The sequence below is a fragment of the Rattus rattus genome, chromosome 13 (assembly GCF_011064425.1).
Source record: "Rattus rattus isolate New Zealand chromosome 13, Rrattus_CSIRO_v1, whole genome shotgun sequence".
In the NCBI taxonomy this organism is placed as follows: domain Eukaryota; kingdom Metazoa; phylum Chordata; class Mammalia; order Rodentia; family Muridae; genus Rattus; species Rattus rattus.
Genome location: NC_046166.1, coordinates 64,894,592 through 64,917,904, shown reverse-complemented (window position 1 = coordinate 64,917,904; position 23,313 = coordinate 64,894,592). Strand labels below are relative to the sequence as shown.

General features: G+C 42.7%; 1 protein-coding gene and 1 long non-coding RNA gene across 2 annotated transcripts; one reads left to right on the top strand and one right to left on the bottom strand.

Annotated features, from left to right (window-relative positions):
* The first annotated feature begins 12,858 nt into the window (after window positions 1-12,858).
* Window positions 12,859-15,369, top strand: LOC116914261 (beta-defensin 33). Its single transcript, XM_032918474.1, has 2 exons — window positions 12,859-12,959; window positions 15,161-15,369. The coding sequence occupies exons 1-2, from the start codon at window positions 12,902-12,904 to the stop codon at window positions 15,289-15,291; spliced, it is 189 nt and encodes a 62-aa protein (XP_032774365.1). The 5' UTR covers window positions 12,859-12,901; the 3' UTR covers window positions 15,292-15,369.
* Window positions 15,370-17,738: 2,369 nt separating this feature from the next.
* Window positions 17,739-20,233, bottom strand: LOC116914247. Its single transcript, XR_004389738.1, has 4 exons — window positions 20,213-20,233; window positions 19,706-19,797; window positions 18,010-18,096; window positions 17,739-17,913 (listed from the first exon to the last, which is right to left on the bottom strand). It is a non-coding gene; the product is annotated as an uncharacterized LOC116914247 (long non-coding RNA).
* Between the last annotated feature and the right edge of the window lie 3,080 nt (window positions 20,234-23,313).

The following is a 23,313-nucleotide window of genomic DNA, read 5'->3' as shown; positions in this document are numbered from 1 at the left end:
ATGAGATAATGGGGCTCATAGTTCAGGGGAGGTTATGAAACACTGTTTCCAAAACTACACTTAAATTGTATTTTGTGGAAAATATTTATATTCTTCTAAGTTATGTGTACATGTATGAACCTATGTATGGGTATATGCCAAGCAGTACAGTAGCCACAGCGACCATAAAAGGAAGTCTAATCTCTCAGAGATGCAGTTATAGGCACATATGGACTGTCTGACATGGTATCAGGAACGTATCTGAGGTTTTCTGCAAGATTAGTGTTCACTCCTAACTTCTGAGCTATCTCTCCAGGCTCCAAGTTATGTTTCATCCTTGGCTTAGGCAAACAGAAGAAAAGGGATGGACAACTCAAGAGAGGTAGCTAAAACAGGTAGGAGAGAACATGAAATGAATGAATGAAGCAAAGGCCTGAAACATCATCAGACAAAAATTATAGAGAAAAACATAATTTCACTAATTTTGTTGAAGGGTTCTGGTTTACAGAGGAGCTGTGTTCCATGAAATGCCAAAACTCTTACTCTGTCTGACATTTAGATGGATGTGAAGAAGGAGGGAGGGGGAAGAAGGAAGGATGAGATAAAGACCTCATTTTAGACATTAGAAACTATGAAAAAAGTTCATGTTTATTTCCATTGTAAGTTACTTAGGAATCAAATTACCATTCAGCAAGTCCTATACATGGAGGTTTGGGTCAAATACTCAATTTAAAATAGGCGTGGAAGTTTAAATACCTTAGTTAAAAATAGGAAGAAGGCTCAGCAATCCCAAGAACTTGTTCTTCAAGTATGAAGATTGGAATTTGGGTTTCAGTATCCATGTATATGATGATTTGTATATACTCGCCCAGAAAGTGACACTATTAGAAGGTGTGGCCCTATTGCAGTAGGTGTGGACTTGTTGGAGTAGGTGTGTCACCATGGCTTTAAGACTGTCATCCTAGCTGCCTGGAAGTTCGTCCTTTGCTATCAGCCTTCAGATGAAGACCTCTCATCTTCTCATGGCCCATGCTTGCCTAGATGCTGCCATGTTCCCACCTTGGTGATAATGATCTGAAGCTGTAAGCCACCCCCATTTAAATGTTGTCCTAAGAAGAGTTGCCTTGGTTATGGTGTCTGTTCACAGGATTAAAATCCTACCTAAGACAGAGGTTGGTACCAGGGAGAGGGGTATTACTGTGATAGGCCCGACCCATCAGTTTTTATGGAAGAAGGTGGATTTTGGGACTTTGAATTTGGAAAGCAGTGCAATGATTTAAATGGGGCTTAATGGGCCACCCTAGTAGGACTTTGTTACTGAGAGTGATTTGAATAGTGCAGAGCTTGTGCAAGAGGTGTCAGTGGAGAATTTCAATAGATGGACTAGAGACTGTTTCGTGGTATTTTGGTGAAGAATATGGGTGCTTTTTGTCCCTGTTTGAAGAGTCTGCCTGAGGCTAAGGTGAAGAGAATCCAATGTTTGCATTGACAAAGGAAGTCTCAGAAATGGCCATCATAGACTTTCTTCTCTGGTTAAGTCAGTTAACCAGAGCAGTTTAAACAGGCATAGGAAGCTGAGAAAGGAAAAATTTAAAATATGTGGTTCCAGTATTAAAGGGGCTCCAGGAAGTGAAATAGAGCTGAATCCTGTGTTCAAGGAGATAACAAATTAAGGGAGTAGGACTTTGGGGCAAGATTGTACCCAGCTAAATTTATGGCCATGCATGGTGTTGCATCCCTTTAATCCCAGGAGACAGAGCCATGCAAATCTCTTGAATTCAAGAGATTTTCAGAACAGCCAAACTTAGGCAGCGAAGGAGTTGGAAAGTAGAAAGCTGGTAATAGAACAAGGGGACCATATTCTAGTTCTAGCAAGCAGAACAACTCTGCACTTTTAGCCATATGTGTCTGGATTCATAGTGAAGAGGAGACTACTGGGACAATTGATTCTGGTCAGCTGGAGCTAAGAAATTAGTGGTCATTAAGAAGAAACCAGTATCACTGAGGTGAAATCTTCTGGGAAATATGTTCTGAGAGCACAAAAAGCTGTGTTCCGGAGAGCCAAGGTTGTACTTCATGCTGCAGCTGGACTTGACGATGTGTAAGAGTCACCCAGGTGGTACTGGTTTTGAAGGCATGAAGGGGTCATGAAGAGCAGCTGAGGCTTGGCCGTGTGAGAGGCCATGGAAGACCACGGGTGAAGGTGCAGCCTCAGTTGCAGTTGATGGCACAGGATTGAAGGAGTTATACAAAGGATTTGAGACTTGGGACTATGTAAAGAGCCTATGATAGGCAATAGCTGAAGCTTCATTTTAGTGGAAGACCCCAGTGTATTGAAGATCCCAGCACCATTGGATGATCACTAAGAACAGCAGCAGCCATTGGAGTGGAGTCAACTAGAGCCTCTAGTTAGTACTGCACGAGCAGAGCTGGAGAAGTGATGCCAGCCCTTCGGAGGAGCCCAGAAAATAATGTGTGCATCCCAGACATTAAAATAAGAAGCTGTAACATTGAAGTTGCCTTGGAGACTTCAAGATGTTCGAGATATCAGAGCCATGGATTATTAACTGAAGAAAGCTACTAACAGGTAGTGGAACCAGTCTGGGAGAAAGAAGTTTGTTGCTGTCAACAAAGATGAAAACTGATTTAGAGATCTGAAGAAGGAATTTGAGATTAGACACAGGGATGCAGAGTTTGGAATTTGCCCAGCTGGTTTCCTGTCTTGCTCTGATTACAGTTAAGTGATTGGACGATTTGCAGAAGTGACTTTGAACAATGGACTTTAAACATTGTTGAGATTGCTGTAGACTATGGGAACTGTTGAAGCTGGACTCAATGTACTTTGCATTATTCTATGTATGTATTAGGTATGGTCCCCCCATAGACTCACATGTTTGAACAAGCCTATGTTGGCCAAGGAGTGGATGGAGTATGATGGTTTGTATATGCTCGACCCATGGAGTAGCAGGATTGTAGGGTGTGGCACTGTTGGAGTAGGGGTGTCGCTGTGGCTTTAAGACTCCCCTCCTAGCTGCCTGTATTTTGCTAGCACCATTCAGATAAAGCTGTAAACCTCTCCGCTCCTCCTGATCCATGTCTGCTTAGATGCTGCCATGTACCCACATTGGAGATAATGGAGTGAACCTGTAAGCCAGCCCCAATTAAATGCTATCCTCATAAGAGTTGCCTTGGGCATGATGTCTGTTCACAGCAGAGAATCTTAACTACGTAATTAAGTCAACGTAGAAGCAGGGAACTGGCACATATCTGTAATGCTAGCATTAAGAAGGATCCCAGAGTCACACTAGCAAACCAGCCAGACACCCACTCAGTGAGTTCCAGGTTCACTGAGAAACTCTCAAAAAATGAGGCAGAACACATCTTATGCCAACTTCTAGCCTCTGTATGCATCTGCACACATGTAAGTATACATTCATACCCAATGGCTATTTCTGCTACTGCAACAAGGAAATTTTGTGTGGAAAAAGAGAGGCAGGTCTGCTGTGAAAGAGCTGAGGACTTACATAGAATCTTGACGGACATCTACCCTGATGTCCCTGAAAGTTCCAATCAGTCAGGTGTGGAGCAGACCCTTCAACATTTGGGTCCTAGGAAAAGCAACACCCCTTTACACAGCAGCAATGGCCAGAACTGGATTGAATAAAACCGACATCCCAGTTTGGGGTAGGGGAGTGGGGTGGATGCCTGCTGGGATTTACTCAAGAAAATAGTGCATTGGTCTGTATTTCTGACCTGAGGCTTTCAACACTAACGTGTTTTTCCTACGTATCTTCCAGCCTTTAGCAGAAAGGTCTACAATGCAGTATCGTGTGTGACCAATGGAGGCATATGCTGGCTTAAGTGCTCTGGCACTTTTCGAGAGATTGGCAGTTGTGGCACTCGTCAACTCAAATGCTGCAAGAAAAAGTAGATAAGAAGACCAAGATCCTGTGACACAAATAAAACACCAGGATTTGTTTCTTCTTGGGCTGGAGAGATGGCTCAGCGGTTAAGAGCACTGGCTGCTCTTCCAGAGGTCCTGAGTTCAATTCCTAGCATCCACATGGTGGCTCACAAATGTCTGTAATAGGATCTGATGCCCTCTTCTGGTGTGTTTGCATAAAATAAGTATACCATTTGTTTAAAAATAAAGAATTTGCTCTTCCATGAAGATGCACAAAACTTAAACCAAAATAAAGTTTCTTGCTTAAAAGCAAACGAGTGTTTCCTAGGTGTTGTGTGAGCTCACGGTTTTGTTTTATCATGGGCTGAATTCTAAAATCCTTGTGGCAGTCAAACTGTGAAACAGGCAGGACTCTCTTATGCTTCCCAGGTTTAAGGATATCTGTTCCTGTCTCTGATATGCTGATATCCTGTAGCCAGCTCACACACCCATCCTGCCCACCTTCTGCATCCTTAGCCTCCCTTACCTCTGCTTCATCCATTCAGTTCCAACCTAAGGTGAGGAAGGTGACCCCAGCTTCTCCTTAGTTTGTGCCTCTGAGTCATTTATGCCTTGTGTAGTTGTGTTTAAGACATCAATACCTACTATGGCTATGAGAGCTGTTGGGTGTGGGTTTGGTCTTATTCATTTATGGACTGGCCACTGATGTAAAATTTATTTTAAATTGATTGCCCAAGTGGAGTCAGTATGGAGTTTTCTTATATGTAGACATAAGACACAAGAAACAGATGGATACAAGACCTTATTGAAGTCAGTAAGAATGAAGAGCAGGGTGAAGATCAAAACGAGGCTGAGGTTAGTAAGATACAGAGGTCAGGCCTAAAACACTAGGCCTGACCTTCCTACTGGGCCTTTAACAGTATGGCGGGCTCCCTGTCTGTCTTGAGCAAGGCTCTTCAATTAATGCGCATAAAATTTATATCCATGCATAAAATGCAGCTGTAGCAGGCTACCTTAGATTTTCTAAACTCCCACTCTGAAAGGAGAAATGAAACTCCAGAGCAAAGGCATCTCACCTGGATAGATGCAGTTGATAAAAGGAGGGCTGGTCAATGGTTGGCGTGTAAGCACAGGATGTTTGCTAAAGATACATACCATAAAGGAGTGTATCTTTAAATTAAAAGTAGAGGTCTGAAGACAGGGACAGTCAATACAGAGCCTGCCGTGCAAGCTTGCAAATGTGAGTTTGGTTCACAGCACCCATGTAATAAACCAGGGACCACAGCATGTCTGTGCTCCTAGCACTGGGCGATGGGATGGAGACATGCGGATCCCCAGAACTCACTATGCAGCCTGCTGCACCAAATGCACATGCAGCAGGCTGGATGAAAGAACCATCTCAACAAATGAAGATAAAAGGTGGCCCTGCTGCAGAGATGGCTCCTCACTTAAGAGGGCCTGGTCGGTTCTCAGCACCTACATGGTAGCCCATAACCTTCTGTAACTCCGTTCTAGGGGATCCAGCACCTTTTTTGGCCTTTATGGCAACCGTATACACAGTTCATATAGGAAAAGCAACATACACATAAATTCATAATAATGATAATAATTTTAAAAATAAATTAGAGTGATTGAAGAAAACACTTTACCTTCAGCCTTCACATGCATGTACACATGTAATCAACCATATAAACAAATGATGTGTAACACACATGCACACACATGAAAAGTGATTTAAAATGTCCACAAATAATGAAGTATTTGGGTTTTATTCAAGGATAGCATTTTACCTATTGCTGGCAGAACGAAACCCATACCCTTCACTTTGATGCTGGGATCCTCAGACCTTGTCCTCATAGAATTATTTTTAACAATCTGTTCCTTTGTCTATTATAAATGTGTTGTTTGACTGATGCTCAAAGTCATACTTTACTGCTGCAGGAATGAGGTGACGCTCCCAGCAGCAAGTGAAGCATCATCCTGGGTCGTTAGAGGATGGCAGGACTCGCTAGGGTTTTGTAGGAAATTTCCTCACCTGAGAAAAAATTTTAATGGCTGTTTTCATTTTTCAAGTCAAGACCCTTGAAGACATATGTAAAATGGATAGAAGCAAGAAATCGCTAAATGGCTTTGCACTTCTAAAAATGAAAGGTCTCATTGGTTTTCTGATAGAACCAGAGCTGAAGGTGCACACAGGGCAGCATACCGTTGGAGCTGGGGGTGTGTGTGTGCGTGCGCGCACACACACACACACACACACACACACACACACAGAAGTGTACCACTGGGGCTGGAGGTTCACACATAGTGAACCACTGGATCTAGGGGTACACATACCACACACACACACACACACACACACACACACACACACACACACACAGCAGTACAGCTCTGGAGCTGGAGGATACACATACACACATATCAGTGTACTGCTGGGCTTCTGAGGCTAAACAATGAGTCCTTTGTGTTCCTCAAAGGATAAGAGTGCCTATCCTGTGTGAGTTTGCAGTGGAGGAGGCTTTACCTACTCAGTCAATCTAGCTAAAAAATCATTAAATTCATTTCCTTAAATCTAATATGGGATAATAGTGGTTCCATAATAGGGAAGAAAGTAGAGGAATAGTAGGAGGAAGAAGAAGAAGAAGCAGAAGAACAAAAGAAGAAGCAGAAAAAGGAAGAGAAGGAGAAGTAGAAGAAAGAGGAAGAGGCACAGGAGGAGAAGAAGGAGAAGAAATAGAAGTAGAAGGAGGAAAAACAGAAGTAGAAGTAGTAGAAGAGGAAGAAAATGGAGAAGAAAAGAAAAGGGGGAGGAGGGAAGAAAAAAGAAAAAGGAAAAAAGAAGAAGAGGAGGAGAAGGAGGAAGAAAGAAGAAAAGAAGAGCAGAAAAAGGAGGAGGAGAAGAGAAGAGGAGGAGGAAGGAGGAGGGGAAGGAGGAGGGGAAGGAGGAGGGGAAGGAGGAGGGGAAGGAGGAGGGGGAAGGAGGAGGAGGAGAGTAGGAGGAGGAAGAAGAAGAAGAAGAAGGAGGGAGGAGGAGGAGGAGGAGGAGGAGGAGGAGGAGGAGGAGGAGGAGGAGGAGAAGAAGAAGCAGCAGCTTGCTATCTGGCTGTTTTCATTTTCACATGGCTGCTTGCTTTTGCCTCTTGAAATCTTATATAATACAGAGGTGAAGGAAAGCAAGGAGCCCAAACAAGGCTACAGTTTACAAGGCTGTCTACTACAAGGTTGTAGTTCCTCAGGGGTATATTATAGGTGAAAAAATGAGAGAAGATGCCAGTGTCCCACAGTGAGGACGAATGCTCCTCTCCTCAGCTAATTTCTTCTCTTCCATGGCTTGATCAACAGAGAGTCTCATGCACTCTCTCCAGAGGTTTATAGGATCTGGCACGTACAGCAGCCTGCTGGTGTAGGTAAGCTATGTCAGGGATAGAGACTCCGTCACAGTGGGTGTCAGGGATAAGAAGGCAGCTGTTCAAGGGAAAGGGTAGATGCCCAGGGTGCCGAGGAGACACTGACAAGGGTGGGAGTACTGGGGGGCAGAGCTGGTTGAGCACAAATGCATGCGGGAACCTGTTAGAAACAGTAGGGATATGACCCCATTCGTCATCAGGATTTTAGTCGTGTGGCTGGGAGTGGAGGCTGGTCCCAGAAGACTGGAGAACGTAGATTCACACTAGTAACAGAACTTATTGGCACAATACTTGGAAAATATTTAGATCAAGACACAATGTAAGTGACCTAAAACCACAGATACATTTTTATGATCATCAGTGTTAGGAAGACCAACATGCACTGGTTAATTTTGCACTCGTGTGGTAAATAGATGGGTTGTCACCTTAAGTCCACATGGGTGTAGACAAAGGAAGAATTATATTATTGACTTGCTCCCACTTGATGCCCCCTTTAAGCTAAAGCTGGATTTAGCTTAAATCATTTGAATTGACAAGAAACTGACACTTTAGCGTTTGCCTAAAGGTGAGGCAAATTGTGCAAAAGGGGAGGCAAATATCTCTCCTTGTCTTAGGTCAGAGTCTTTAAATGGGTAGAAAGGAAATGCCCGTCAACTGTTGCCTCAACATAACTATCATTTGTAACCTGGCCTATTGGATTCAGTGTGGACAGTCCCAACTTCAGCTTCTGCTGAGCTGTGTGTTAAAGTGGGCCAGTGAAGTGTTTCAGGTTTCCTTTTTAATGAGTTTCTGTGTGGTACATGTGCTTCTACATTCTTTAGCATTCAACATATTGTATTTCCAAATGTCAAAGCAGCTCAATCTTCCATCGAGAGATGACTTATGGAAGCTTCCCTTCTTGCTTCCCAAATAGGCCATTGTAGTTGTCTCAACTGAGAAGGTAGTCTTCTTGCCGGAGAACCTTTGATGTCATAAACGACAGGAATCTGATAAGTGGTTCTCTGGCTGCCAAAATCTATGCCCTGTGATGTGAGCCGTTGAACTCCAGATAGACGCCCTACTCACTTTGAAATCACTATGTTGAGAGCCCATGAGGGAAAGAAGAGGGCTACCCAATGACACCCCCCACAAGCTTTTCAAGCCCTCTCAGCTCAGTCAACATGCATGTGAGCTTTGAGGAGATTCTAGGCCCAGCTTCAATCTGTCAACTCATGAGCATCCTTCCTACCAGATACCTAGTTAGGCTCAGTTTAACCAAAGAACCATGACAGGTTTTTAAATGAACTCTCTTTGAGGGTGATTTGTCTTTTGTAAAAGTCTTCAATTACAAGCTTATACAATGGGGCTAATTCTACAGGAGTTTCCTTTTGGGCTGACTGTGACTGATAAAACTTAGCTAGTGTGATCAGTGTTTATTGCAAAGTTAGATGTAAAAGCAGTGTGGTTATAACTCCAAGACTGGCATTTTCTGGCTGCTCATTAGACGGATTCTTTATTCCTGGGGTCTATCAGGCATGTGGTGTTTGTGGAAGTCATGGAGACCATTTAGATTATCCTGGTGTTTTCTATTTTCCTGTGGTTTTTAGGCTCTTAATCTTCTTGAAAAGCACCAATCTAAAAAACAAAACAACAACAAAACAAATAACAACAACAAACAGAGCTTGAAGACACACTAGAAAGGTATAGTCCAAGAAAATCAGCCAGAGGAGCTTGGCTCTTTGGCCATAAAGTTTACCTTGTATACACCATTACTGAGTGTCACTTTAAAGACATGTTTAACACTTCATTACCCCTTAGCTACTATGCATTGCTTTGCTTAGTTTTTTTTTTTTTTCCAGTGAAGCAGTTTAAAACAGTTACCACCCAAGCAACACTTCCTTTGTCTTCCTTTCCCCACTCAGGTCTGACTAGTCAGTAGGGTCATAGTGTGTGACTTATGAGACCTTCCCTCTGCATGTGATTTTCCTGACTCCTAATTAGGTCATAATTGACACCTGCTTTCAAGTGACCCTGCCTCAATGGACAGGCAACACATTGCTTGTGGAGGGCAGAAGGAGCCACCTTCTAGGTAAGCTATTAGGAGAGACATCTTGTGGTGAAGAAAAGGTGAGGGACTGATGGCGAGGATTGCTTTTTACTTGCACATATGAGGCGGGGTGGGGAGTGGTTAAAGCTCACACCATGTGCTTTCTCTTTTTTACTCATTCGCTATCATCTGAGTGTTGTGTCTGATCAAAAGTGACCTGTTGAAATAAAATCCCTGTGGAGGGAGTACTAGGAAGCAAGGCTTTGGGGACTTGATTCAACACTGGCAGCCTTCATAAGTAAATTAGCTCCCTTATAAATGAGGAGGACTTGAGGAGGAGGCTGGGGAGGAAGTAAATGTTTTCCCAGAGACACTGAAGAGTGGGTAATGAATCTTCTCCAGGTCTCTTAAAACCCAAGTAGGTGGCATAGTAGGGTCAGAAGGTAAAGGAAGTCACTTATAACACCCAAGCTATACTCTAAAACCAATTGATTATACCCTGCTGTGTTGAAGATTTTTAAAGAGGAAAACAGATGTATTTCTACAGTTGAGAATAGATAGGCAGGAAGGTCCTCTTCAGAGTCTCCTTTGAGATTAAGGAATCTCTGCATGGGCACTGTTTTCATGAGAGACACTGTGAATAGTGTGTAGTTCAAAGTGAGGTTGTCCGACTTTAAATTTGGAGACACACACACACACACACACACACACACACACACAATCTTCCCTTAGCCATGTCCTTCATTCAAGTATTATTATTTTAGCAAGAAAAAAAGTGTAAAATAAGTGTAATTTTTGAATGGATCTGGGCTTGGTATGATCTTGCTTGAAGAAAGTACCTAGGCCACATGAAGGCTGTGTGAGCCCAGTGTCTCTTTTAAGACTCTGGAAAATGAAGTTATTTAAGAAAGTTTTCTTGCTGGAGTGATGGGTGAAGTTCAGTGTTGCTTCATTAAATGATAAAGCTGTTAAGTTATGTTAATATTCAGAAGTGAAATCCAGTGGAGGATTTGTGTTTACAATTCTAATTCCTCCTAAGATCTCACACAGCCAGTTTCCCTACATTTGACTTAAGGACTGAAAGAGACACAAATAATTTTTATTTAGTTTTAATTTCTTTCTCCCCATTTTCTGAGACTGCCCAGCTTTCACAGAGAAAACATACACAGAGAGGTTCCTTCACTCGTTTGGAATTTATTCTGAAATTCCTAGCCATGATCTCAGGTAAAGCCAAGCACTCTTTATGAAGAAGTATAAGCCCATGACCAGCCCCTCCCTAAGTCCCCATTCCTTATGTGGAGAAGGAAGTTGGCAGCATCCTCACTACCAGTGAGAAGTGGAACGAGGTGCCCAAAGAGACTGTTTGCCCACAGGCTCACCCAACACTGTGGCAACAGCATAGGGAGAAGGGAAGTGCTAGGGGTTCAACGTATTTGCAAACCATCACTTAACCAGGAGTGGCAAAGCAGACTTTGAACCAGGCTGATCTAAGGACACAGCTCTTGACCAGTACGATTTTTTTCTCTCCATCAGCTAAAATCCAAGGCCTACTTCAGAGGTGAAGAGATTTATTTGATGTCTTTTAAGCACCATCTACCCTTGACTCCTCTACAAAGCTTTCACTTATCAGTGGAGGGCAGCCACTAGTGAGTGAGTAGGGAAGTCTGCCTCTCTGAATTCCTTTCCTGGCCCCTACCCTCATCTTCACACGCCATTGTTTCTTTTACTTTGTTCTGTTTTGGGTCCTTCAAGATGCAGTAACAAACTACAACAAACCCGGAAGCTTGTGTGTGTGTGTGCATGGGCATACACACCACACACACACAAACACACAAACACACACAACCCAAACAAACAGAAGCATGCACACACACACAAACACACAAACACACACAACCCAAACAAACAAAGGCATGCACACACACACCACAAAGACACACACACACACACATTCATACACACAATCCAAACAAACACACATACACAAGCATATGCATACACCCACAAAACACATACGCAACCCCCAAACACATACGTATACACAATCCACACATATTCACAACCCACAGAAACACATGCACACACACACACAACCCAAAAACACATGCAAACGCACAACATACACACACCACAAACACACACATACATACACACAAGCCACAGAGACATGCACACACAACCCCCCAAACACATGCCCACACACCACAAACATACACACATACAAAACCCACACAAACATAAGTACACACACACACACACACACACACACATGCATTCACACATAACCTCAGCCCACAAACCCATGGAAACACCCACAACACACACACACACACACATACACTCACACACAACCCTCCTACAAACACATACATACACACAGCAAACACATGAACACACACATACAAGACACACAAACACAGGCACACACACACAGCCCACACAGTCACACACGCAAACCATACAAACACATGAACACACACAAAACCATACAAACACATGAACACACACACACACATACACACACACACACACGAACTTCATTTCTCTTAGTCATAAGAATCCCATGTGGACAGATCTGTTTTGTAAGGACATGGATCTCTCTAATGAGAGCTCTCATCACAGCACTGACTCTCACCCCATTCCTCACAGGGGGTAGCTCAACACAGAGCTTTTCAGGGAACACAAACTTGAAGCCTATAACACTTCTTTACCTCCTCTCTGCCTTCTTCCATCTGCCCATCATTAATTCAGCTGTGAGTTGATGGTATTGATACAGCATCAGCATTAAGGCATCTTCCGGCTCTGTGTGCTTCACCAGCTGCACGAAGAGTCATGGTTAGCACAAAATACTGAAACTTAAAAAAAGAAAGAAGGGAGTTTCCATTTACAAAATCTCTTCTCATTTTTTAGCTTCTGAAATGGGGGGAGGTGTGGCCCTTTAATCCAAGCACCTGAGAGACAGAGGCAAATGAACCTCTTCTAGTCCAAGGCCAGTTTGACCTACATAGCAAGTTTGAGGTCAGCCAGTGCTGCATGAAGAGACCCCTGTCTCAACAAACAAAAAAAAACAAACCCAAGTCCTTTGAATCACAAGTAGAAATGAAACTCACTGGAAAATCCTGCCTTTCCATAAAGTCTATGTGGGGGTGTGTGTGTGTGTGTGTGTGTGTGTGTGTGTGTGTGTGTGTGTGTGTGTGTGTATGTGTGTGTGTGGTGTTCTAGACATATTTTCACTGGGTGTCCATGCGGTTCTGCCATTCACTGTATAACCCAGACTGGCTTCAACTCACAATCCCTCTGCCCGTTACTTCCCAAGTATTGGAAATTCAAATGTGTACTGACATATGCTCAGCTAAACGGTTCTGTCTTTGACAGGGGGTAGCTTGGGTCTGTGTACTCATGTGTTCGTAGGTATGTCATCCCCCGTCCCACCTTAGTCCTAGTTGAACTAAGTGTATAAACTTTCCTTCTAGCCGAATCATTCCAACTCTCCAAGATCACCTGCTGCCATCGGTGTGCACTGAAGGAGTTGTCTTTAGTCACTCTGCTCCCTCCCTCCACTACAAGAACTCATCTCTCACCATGAGGCTGCTATTTCTTCTCTTTCTCCTCCTTGTATGTCTTGCTCAGAATACATCAGGTAAGCGTGACATGACCATAAGAAGCGTAATGTATCTGGATACTGGTCCTGTCCCCTTGACAGACTCAGCATCATGTTAGTGAAGGGTCCCTGGGTGTGCCTACAGGGGTATCTTTACTAGGTGTATTGATAAGGGAAGATCTCATTTCCTGGGCATCTGATTCTGAACTGTATCAGTGGAGGGTATAAACTAACCTCTGGCACCCATGCGTGCCCCTCTCTGCTTCTTGACTCTGATGTAGCAAGGCCAACTCCCTGAAGCTCCTGTCCATGTGACCTCACAGCCTTGGTGTACTTGAATCTCATATACTATGAGTGGCCTAGAACTCACTATGTAGACCAGGCTGGCCTCAGATTCAGATTATTCTTCCCCTGAATGCTAGGACTGAAACTGTACACCACCATGCTTGGCCACAAAACAGGCCTCCAACATACCATAGCTACTTTACCCTTTGCAGTAATAGTTATAAAGTGGGTATTTTATGGCCGTGGTGTAGAAAATGATATAACTTGCTTCAAGGCACACAGGCTATACGTGGCGAAATTAACAAGTAAAAACAATTCAGTTCTACAGGTAATACTTTTAAATACCCAACAATCTTAGATAAGAAATGTATTTATGATGCTATAGATAAGCAAGGGTTGCTTTTCAGTGTGAATACGACCCATGCAGTGTTCGGGGTTTGCTTATTCTCCAAACTGAATTCTTATTTACCTAAAAATTCAGATTTAATGAGGTGGTCTCACATTTTACCTGGTAATCTTGTATGGAGAAAACAACGTCCTCACACTTGGCATCATAAAAGAATAAAGGGATTTGTCCTTGCTGAGATAAAATAAAATCCACTCAGGCCACAGGGATGTTCTGCTCACGGCAATCTGTCAGTCAAGCTGACAGAATAGCTACCACCATGGCTGTTGGCTGGCCACTGCAAATGGGAAGAACTTCTAAGGACCTGCCCATTAGAAGCTAAGAACTCTAGGCCTCAGAGGCACTATTGCTGGTCAAATTCACTGGCTAGGCTCATGGCTGTATGTACTTAGGCAAAAGATAAGAAAATTGAATAGTTAGTCAAGACAGCAGAGATCCAGGTCAATTTTTGAACAGCCTAAAGGAAGAGAGAGGGGGAAGGGAAGATGGATAGATGAATGATAGCTTATAGATGATGTCAAGATGATGACTATATCTATGGTTGATAGATATGGTTGTGGAGGTGGCTATAGATAGAAGCAACATGTTTATAGCTGCACGGTGGTTCTTGTTGCCTTCCGTAAAAGCCTACTTATTTACAGTGGCGATGTAATGTAGTTATATTTAGGACCAGCGTGTCTTATTTCCAGTTGCATGCTCTCCATCACAACACAGCACCACAGAAAGCCACATGCTTTGGTAGAAACAACATTGAGAGTTTCCTCGTGGCTGTCTTTCATTCCAGGGCTTTGGTTTTATACAGGATCCAGGTTCTCTTCTGCTCTCACCCTACCCTCTCCATGGCTTCATACATTCTAACTCTCTGGGCCATAGGAGAGTTGACACGCATGTGCCAAGTCATCATACGGTGTGAAGCCACGCACACCAAACCAAACACGGGAGGCAGCACACCGCATTCATCATCCACTCAATGTGTACAGCCTGACACACAAGCTGCACACTTGTAACGTTTCACACAATCTAGGAGGAAGGCACATCGGAAGGCTCTATAAAGAACATGTGTAAGGAAGTAAACTACAGTGACATTCTCGGAACACAGTCATGCACCGTGTTTTCTCTGATTCCAGCATCTTCACAGGAAAACGAAACTTAAGCTACAGCTACCCCAGGCTTTCTGAAGGCCCAGGAAATAAAACACCAGGCTCTGAGGGCTACATGGGCCTCAGATACCACAGGTTGCCTCTGCATTTATCATGAAGACAACCACAGAAAGAGAGAGTGAACACGGCTCTCCTCCAGTTGTCTTTTTTCAAAGACACTGAAGTGTGAACTTTATACATTATCAAATGATCTCCCTGAACTGATTTTCCCTTTAATAGTCTGCCAATGAGAAAATGGCCACCAGCTCAGGGCACACATGAGCCATCAGAAAGTTTGCGTGGGTCTCGTGGACACTTTACCCACCCTTGCCAGGCACAATAAATTATAGTATCTTTGGTTTAATGAAGCACAGTTCTGTCTCTTTTACCCCTTTCCCTTTTGCTTACAGGGCACAAAAGAAATACGAAATTTCATGAGTGTGAGAAAATGGGTGGCATTTGCAAGTATCAGAAAACCCACGGATGCTCCATCCTGCCTGCAGAATGCAAAAGTCGATACAAACACTGCTGTAGGTTGTAATGGCAGCTTGCTGGGATGTGCAGCACAGCATGGGAGTAGTCAACTGCTCTGATCTCTGTGAAATAAAAACACCATTATGTCAGCTATTCTTGCCAAGGGTGGAGATCTTAGGTGAGATGGCTGTGAACTTGAAAACGAAGAAAGTGTTGTTGGCCGTGGGGCTGAGGGTCCAGTGTTTCCAGGTTCTTGGCCTCTTATTCAAGAAATGAAAGGCTCACACGGATTTACAAACGGAGCAAGGAAACTTTGCTGAACATTCGAGGCTAATCTTGTATGTTCCCCTGGAGAAATGTCTAGTTAACCAGGAAGTAACAGATACATTAAATTAGGCAGAAGTTTTAGAATAGATAAAACGTCCTGAAATATTAGAGGAATAAACCTAAAGACAGAGTCAGTAATGATTGAACTGGTTGGTTTTTCCTGTGTGTGTTGTGATGGGGGGTGATACAAATGTGTGTATGTGTGTTCACTTGTGCATGTATCTGTGAAAGCCAGAGGCCGGTTTAGGTCCCTTCCTCTAGCACTGACCTTATCATTTGAGACGAAGTCTTTGACTGAACCTAGGCCTTCCAGCTCAGCTCTGACCTTGCCTAGTAGTAAGGTTACAAGTAGTAAGGTCACTATATCCAGTTTTCCCAAGGGTGCCATGATTCAAACTCAGGGCTTCACAAATGTACCACAGGGATTCTCTGTTACGTTGAACCATCTCCCCGTTTTCATAAATTATTTTCTATGGCTTGCTGAGCTGCACTCCACTTGGTCACCTAGGGAATTCAGAATCTGTCCCTTTACCAGAGCATTACGAATTCATCAACGGCTACCAATAGGTAGGGCTTGTGAACAGTTCTGGGGTGCCTGATCGTCACAGTCCAGGCAGAGTAAGAAAAAAAAAAATTCCACCTTCTAAAACCTCAACTGACCTACAAAGAAGATAGATTCTCAGAGGCCAAATACAGTGTGATCTATATTCAAGCTTCACCTGGCCACCTAGGAGATATCAGAACTGAAGGCAGAGCTAAGATGGTTTTAACCTTGTAGATCTTCAGCAAGCTTGTGCTGCTGCTGAAATGTACATAGGAAGGCAGTTTACCAGGATGGCTTCAAGTGAAACCCCTATAGACCTCACTTTAATCCCACAGAAGCTCCCATAGGCCTCACTTCAATCCCACAGAAGCCCCCATAGGCTTTACTTCAATCCCACAGAAGCCCCATGGGCCTCACTTCATCCCGCAGAAGCTCCCATAAGCCTCACTTTAATCCCACAGAAGTTTCTATAGGCTTTACTTCAATCCCACAGAAGCTCCCATAGTCTCACTTCAATCCCACAGAAACCCCCATAGGCCTCACTTCAATCCCGCAGAAGCCCCCATAGGCCTCACTTCAATCCCACAGAAGCTCCCATAGGTTTTATTTCCATCCCACAGATGGCTTTCATCTCCCACTTTGTTTGCTGCCCTGGACACCAGGGACTTGTGCTTTCGTCTCTATTGTGCAATGTCTTTTCAATGTCTAACCTGTGTCCGCATCTTGACGGTCGTTGTTCCTCACCCATTCTCTGATACCTTTCTGTTCCCATGGGTGAATACTACCTCTTCTGCCACAGAGGATGAGTCCTGAGGTCTCTTAAATAACCACCTCCTGCCCAAGTCTCACTTGAGAACTCCACACCAGAACCTAATTTTCTGGAAGTGTCCACTACTCCACTAGCCAACAATGGAAGGTTTCCTCCTGATTCTACATCTCTAAGGGCCAAACCCCGTGTTACCACTTCCTGCATATTTTTTATTTTCCCTTTGTTTCTTGATACAGAGTCTCATATGGCCTGGGTTGCCTTGAAAGTAAGTAACTGACTATGACCTTAAACCTCAGTCCTTGTTTGACTCTCTCAGTAAGCCCAATTGAATGTCTATTGTACTATCTTAATCCATACCCTGAATCCACGCCTACAAATATTTCCATCTAAGTTGTGTAATACACTAACAAGGCTTCTGTTTCTAGCCTTCCAATCCTTCTCCTCACCTCGAACGTTTCTCCAGGGTTATCTCACAATACAAAACACAAACCAGATGCATTTGGCATAGCATCTGAAGTGCCCCAAATGTCAACCAGTCCTTTGCAAGTTTTGTCTCTCATGGCTTAGACTCCAAATTCCTCCATGGTGGCTGTCATAATTCTGGTGTGAACACCATATGTAATTTTTCCTTCGCAACAGAAAATAGTTTAGATCACTTCAGCTTTGCCTGGAGAGTCCTTAACTCTCTCAATTCTGCTCAGGCATGACTTTACCAGGTGGATGACTTTGATCTGCCCCTGGATACAATTTCCATGCCTGTCAGTTTCTTGTTAAAATTGACCTTGGGGTTATGTCTCCTGCTCACCGGCACAGTTCAGATACATAATAGGTACTCAATGGTTGATTAAAAATTAGTAAATAATAAGAATGACACTTGAGGGTTTCAGTGTTCTGGTTTTATTCAGGAAGGATGGGGAAGGTAAATTTCTCAGGTCATGTTCTCACACAGCAGAAGCTCCTGCCAGGACACAACCCCGGCAGACGAGTACAGTTTGTTCTCCTCCTCAGGCAGACGCTTGTAGGAGAGTCACAGTAATGGTGCCCATAGTCTGTAGAAGCAACATAAGCTGTTTTAGGCAGAAGTTCTCAAGCTCTCTGTGCAAACATTTATACCATCCAGCAGGATCAGGAACCCCTGGACTCACCGTTGTTGAAGAAGTGGATGAAGGCACCTTTCTTCCGTACAAAATCTTTCCACTCAGTCTGTCCTTCCTGTTTACAGCCTTCAGGAGCTGGGTATGAAAAAAGTAGTTTTGGTGTAATTTGAAGGATAAGGATCTTCAAGTATTCCTATGGGATTAACATATAGAAACTATATGCATACTACTAGAGCTCTGTTATAGAGCTGCTCAAAACTGCTGCTTTGAAGCAAATATATTAAGACTTCACACCTTTGTCCTCCCAGAACAGAATATCACTGAGTCTATAGTAAATAGCTTGTTTCCCACAGATAGTAAAGCATTTGAAGATCTATGATATGGCCCAAATACTCTAAAATCCCTACAGAATTCCCAAGCTTACAAACCCAAGTTCTGTAATGTATGCATCATAAGAGAATGAGATTGTAGATATCTAATGTTCTAATTTCACAAGTAAAGGACTCAGAATGTCAGATGCAATGTAAGGTGGAGGTTTCCTAGCCAGGAAAGCAACTGGCCCCTTACTCAAAGTTGAATGTAGCTTCCTGCTTGCCTCCTACTTGGAGGAAAGGGGAAGCCTATATTGAGTGCAGGGGCTGTGGTGCCCTCTGAGGCCTGTCTTGTCTATTATGAACCACCAGCAGAAGCTACCAGCTTCAGAATTCAGACAGCAGATGTCCTCGAGGTGACTTGTATTAGCCTCAGAGTTGCTTTCTGGGCTCTGCCCATCATATGTGAAAACTAATACCAGGGCTGAATGCAAGGTCTACCCATCCCATGTCCTCCCAACCTGGCCTAAGCCCCATTTCCACAGACCAGTTTGGCACTACTGAACTATGAACTATGAACTATGAACTATGAACTATGAACTATAACTATGGTCATAGTACAGATGCTTCACAGACATGCCTATCATGGGATCCTGTATGTCACCATTACTCAGAAACTTTGTAATGGCAGCTCCCTCTTCCTGGGCACAACTCATATCTACCCAAAGTCTCACATGTAAACTACGGGGAGATCCAAACTGTTACCAAATTCTGAGCACATAGTCTATTGGATTCTGAGCACATAGTCTATTGGTCTTCTTTATTGGTAGCCTGGAGAGCACAATGAATCCTTAACAGGAAGACGCAGGGGATAAATCTTTAATCTTATCTGTTTATGCAATGGAAGGAAAAAGTGAAGGGGTCAGGGGGACTAACATGTGTAGAGGACACATAACTTGCTTCAGGAGGCAAGGTCCAAATTCTCAGTGACCTCCAAAAATCAAGGAGTCAAAGTTCTCTGAAGGCCCGTGAGGATATAAGAGATGAACAGTAGGTGGAAAGTCAATCCTCTCTCTCCCCCTTCATTCCACATTTGGTATTTTTTTCACAAGATAGGGAACGTGATTGTCTGAGTATAGATGCTCTTCTTCTATAAGGCTCTAAGCTTTCACTTCCTGTCCTTGCAGCCAAACCTTAAATGCAATGTCACTGGGTCATGGCTGAGGGTAAAGCCTGCTGTTGTTCAAGGCTATGTCCCCTCTTGTGTTCTTTCTAGGTTTTAGCATTTCTGCTGTTCAAGGTTAGTGTGAAAACATGATTTGTGAGACTCTCCTTTTGACATCCTTCCACCCTGCAGTGGTTACTGCTCCCTAGAAGCATCCTTTGAGAAGCTGAACTCATTGGAACTAAAATGGATGCTGAGTAGGGCTTACCTGCCATGACTTGAGAAATCAAGAGAACAACAGAGATGAGAAGGTAGAGTAATTTCATGGCCCCTACTTCCGTGGAAAATGCCTCGAAGTCCCTGGAAGAAACAATGGCAACATGAGCAGAATATAAGGTCCTCTTTTACAAGTTCAATCATCATGGTTGCACATCGTAGGGAGGACACTGCCGTGTCAAGACTGCAGATTAAAATATACAACAAACGATGGCTAACCATGAACTGAACAATGCTTGACAACCCTGGATGAGTAGCTGAGGGTATTTCTCCTGTTAACATCTAGTGGATCAAGGACTTGGAAAGAACAGAAACAAAGATAATAATAATAAAAAATCACTAAAATTGGTGATCTGTTTTATGAAAAGCCTCTGTCGTCTGTGGGGTTGTTTTTAGATGCTCTCACTTAAGAATTATGACCTCCTACCTCAACTCAAAATCTTATTTTCACAGTAATTAAATGCCCAAATGCCTAAAGAGAATAAAAACCTTTGCCTACCTCTTAAGATCTTCCTTATGAGGTCTCTTCTCTCTTTGGATACAGCTGTTCATGTCTTCAGAAATCTATGCCACCCACCCCACATCCAGCCACTGCTGGCTCCTCTTCCATTTGCTCTCTCGGTCCACGTGGACCAATGAGAGCTGTCAAATATTTCTGGGAGGGCCCTGCTGATTCAGGTTTCTCTTCAGATGATGGTGGAGTCCCATGACTGATGGAATATTATGTTCTTGGCTCTTGCACTGCTAAGCCAAACACAGTCCTTGGGTATATGAAATATGAGGGGCTTTCCTCAATGAATCATTGTAAGAAGTGTCTTGGGAAGTGGCTGACTCAAAATTTTTGTGTCTTTTTCTCTTCTCCCATGATTGTGTCCTTTCTTCATTTATAAATTAGGACTAGTACAAGGAATATATATATATATATATATATATATATATATATATATATGATTATTGTGATTTTCTTACAGGGAAGAGGAAATCTTATCACACTGAGGCACTTATGATAACCCTAAAGAGTTAAAGATTAATTTAGCAGAATTAATATGGTGATTAAAGCTTGTATACAGTGAGGGCAAAACTACATTACAATGGACTCTGGACTCTTCACTACACTACATAGATCTCACAAGGATTGGCCATCAGCAGCAAGCTCTTAGCACTAATAACTTTCTGTAGACTAGTGACAGCTTGAAAGGCGGCCATCTTTAATTCAGAAGAAAGCAACTTTAGAAACCATCTCTACTCTTCTCAGTAAGTGTTGCTGTTTGGAAACACTATTGCTGATAAAAATGTTTATATCAAAGACACAAAGTTTCTTTATTATTTGTAACCACCTAACTATTTCTGACTTTATTTCAATTAGGATATAGATCAGTGCAGACAATCTAAGAAATCAAAGCTATCCAGAGTCTTCAAAGGTTCTTAAAGAAGAATAAACCCTGAGGTTAAAAAAAATTGGAAAATAAAATAAAAAATGCGTTCTACAAATTTATGAAAATGCAGTTGTAGAAGTGTTTTGGATTTTCAAAGCGTTTTTCGTTCTTTTAAAGGTATTCATTTAAAAAGGAAACACAAAGATATCCCCAGCAAACCATAGCTGGGATGATTTGTCACACCAGACGTGCTAAAGAGAGTTCCTCAAAGTGAAATGAAAACATTAAACAAGAGAGGATGTGAACGTCAGTAGGGTTAATACACAGAAATATACAGATGACTACCAGAGCGGGATAGTGTCAGGCATAAAAGTCAAAGGACTGAACTAGTAAAGCTATAGCTACAAAAATTCATGGAAACATGACAGAAAATACTTGAATTGTAACATCAGTCACACCGATGGTCAACCAGAGAAGCCCACGTGCAGAATCATGGAGCCCTTTGAAGTTGGGCTGTTTCCTGCTTCAATTAGATTGTTAATGACTATATGATATTTTGTGTAAGCCTTACAGCCACAAATAAAGTATTTCAAAACTGTACAAAACCAGAAAATAATGAAAGGCAAATGACATGTCAAAGCAAAAAAGGAAATGAGGGAAGGGGGGCAGAAGAATAGCAAGACAAGGAGTAAAATGTCAAGATCTAGTCCCTCCCTCTCTATTACTGAAGGTAAATGGATAAGCCCTTTAACCTAGGTATTCAGATATATACCATCCGCAGAGCCTCACATTGTGTTCTGGATGTTCATTGGCTGATAGTTGAGGAATGGAAAGATAACCCATGAAGATGGTAATAAAAATATAAAAGAAAAATGGCTGAATAAAATGTCTATATGTAAGACCAGCCAAACTTTCAGTAAAAATCAAAACTGTCATGAAGTGCAGAGAAGGGCGTTAAATAATGATAAAATGATTGTTGAAAGAGGATATGGTAATAGTTGTAAACATCTATGCAGCCAACACCAGAGTCTCTAAACACATAAAGCAAATACGGGCAGAACTGAAGGGAGAAGTGCACAGCTTATGCTAATAGTAACAGAGCCCCAAACCCTACTCTCAATTAGGACAGGCCAATAAGAAAACATCGGGCTCAGAGACGCGGGGGAAGAAATGGGCCCTAAAGATTCACACGGAAATTATAGTCTCTGCCAGCACAGTACCTGCATCTCAAGTACAGACAGACCATTTTCCAGTACAGACTGCAGCATGTTCGATGATAAGTTTCAGGATTAAAAAGACTAAAGTTATAACCTTTGTCTTTTCTGATCGCAAGTAGAAAGTGACAGCAGATGGAAAAGTTACAGATATGTGACAACCCACTTTTGAACAACTAACAGATCTAAGAAATTAGAAAAGATGTTTGAACAACCAAGAATGATAAAACGTTTTTTTTTTCTTTTTGGAACACATAAAAATAAATTCCAAGTGGAAAATATACAATTTATACCTGTATTATACATGAGAATTGTCACTATCATTAATTATTATTATATTAAACAATTCTACATTTTATTTTTAAGTGTCTCATTCTTTTAAAAATAGTTTACTTGTTATTTGTGTGTGTGTGTGTGTGTGTGTGTGTGTGTGTGCCTGTGTCTGTGCCAATGAATGCATGTGCCTGTAGAGGCCAGCAGGGGGCAGTAAAACCCCTGGAACAGGACATACAGGCAGTTTTGTGCCACCTGACCGCACTGCTGACTCATCTCTTCAGTACCCAGCTCTCAGATTAAAGTTTCCTGTTCTTTATTTCTTGCCTGGTCATTCATGAATTCTCATTGAAGCTTTTTCCCCCCAAATCAGCTTTAATATCCACAATGTCTGCTGACTTTTCTTCCAAACTATGACTGCCTTGTTTCTTCGCATGACAAATCCCACTCAGCCTTCCTTCTTTAGCAGATAACCTCTGCACTTGGGCATTCCTTGCAAGTCCAGGTTTGCGCATGCTCTCAGCGACCAGCAGGCACCTTTCCCTTCAAAGCAGAGCACAGACTCACGCTGCATTGTGGCCTCTAAGAAGCAGAAGCTCCTCTTTGCTGGGCTCTGCTGCTGTTTGGTGCCCACTTTAGTCTCTTTTCTTTTTTCTTGATCTTGTAGTTTAAAATCAATATGGCAAGGTTACCTTTTCTTTGCTTTGTTCTCTTTGGTGCGTGGTGCTTTTCACATC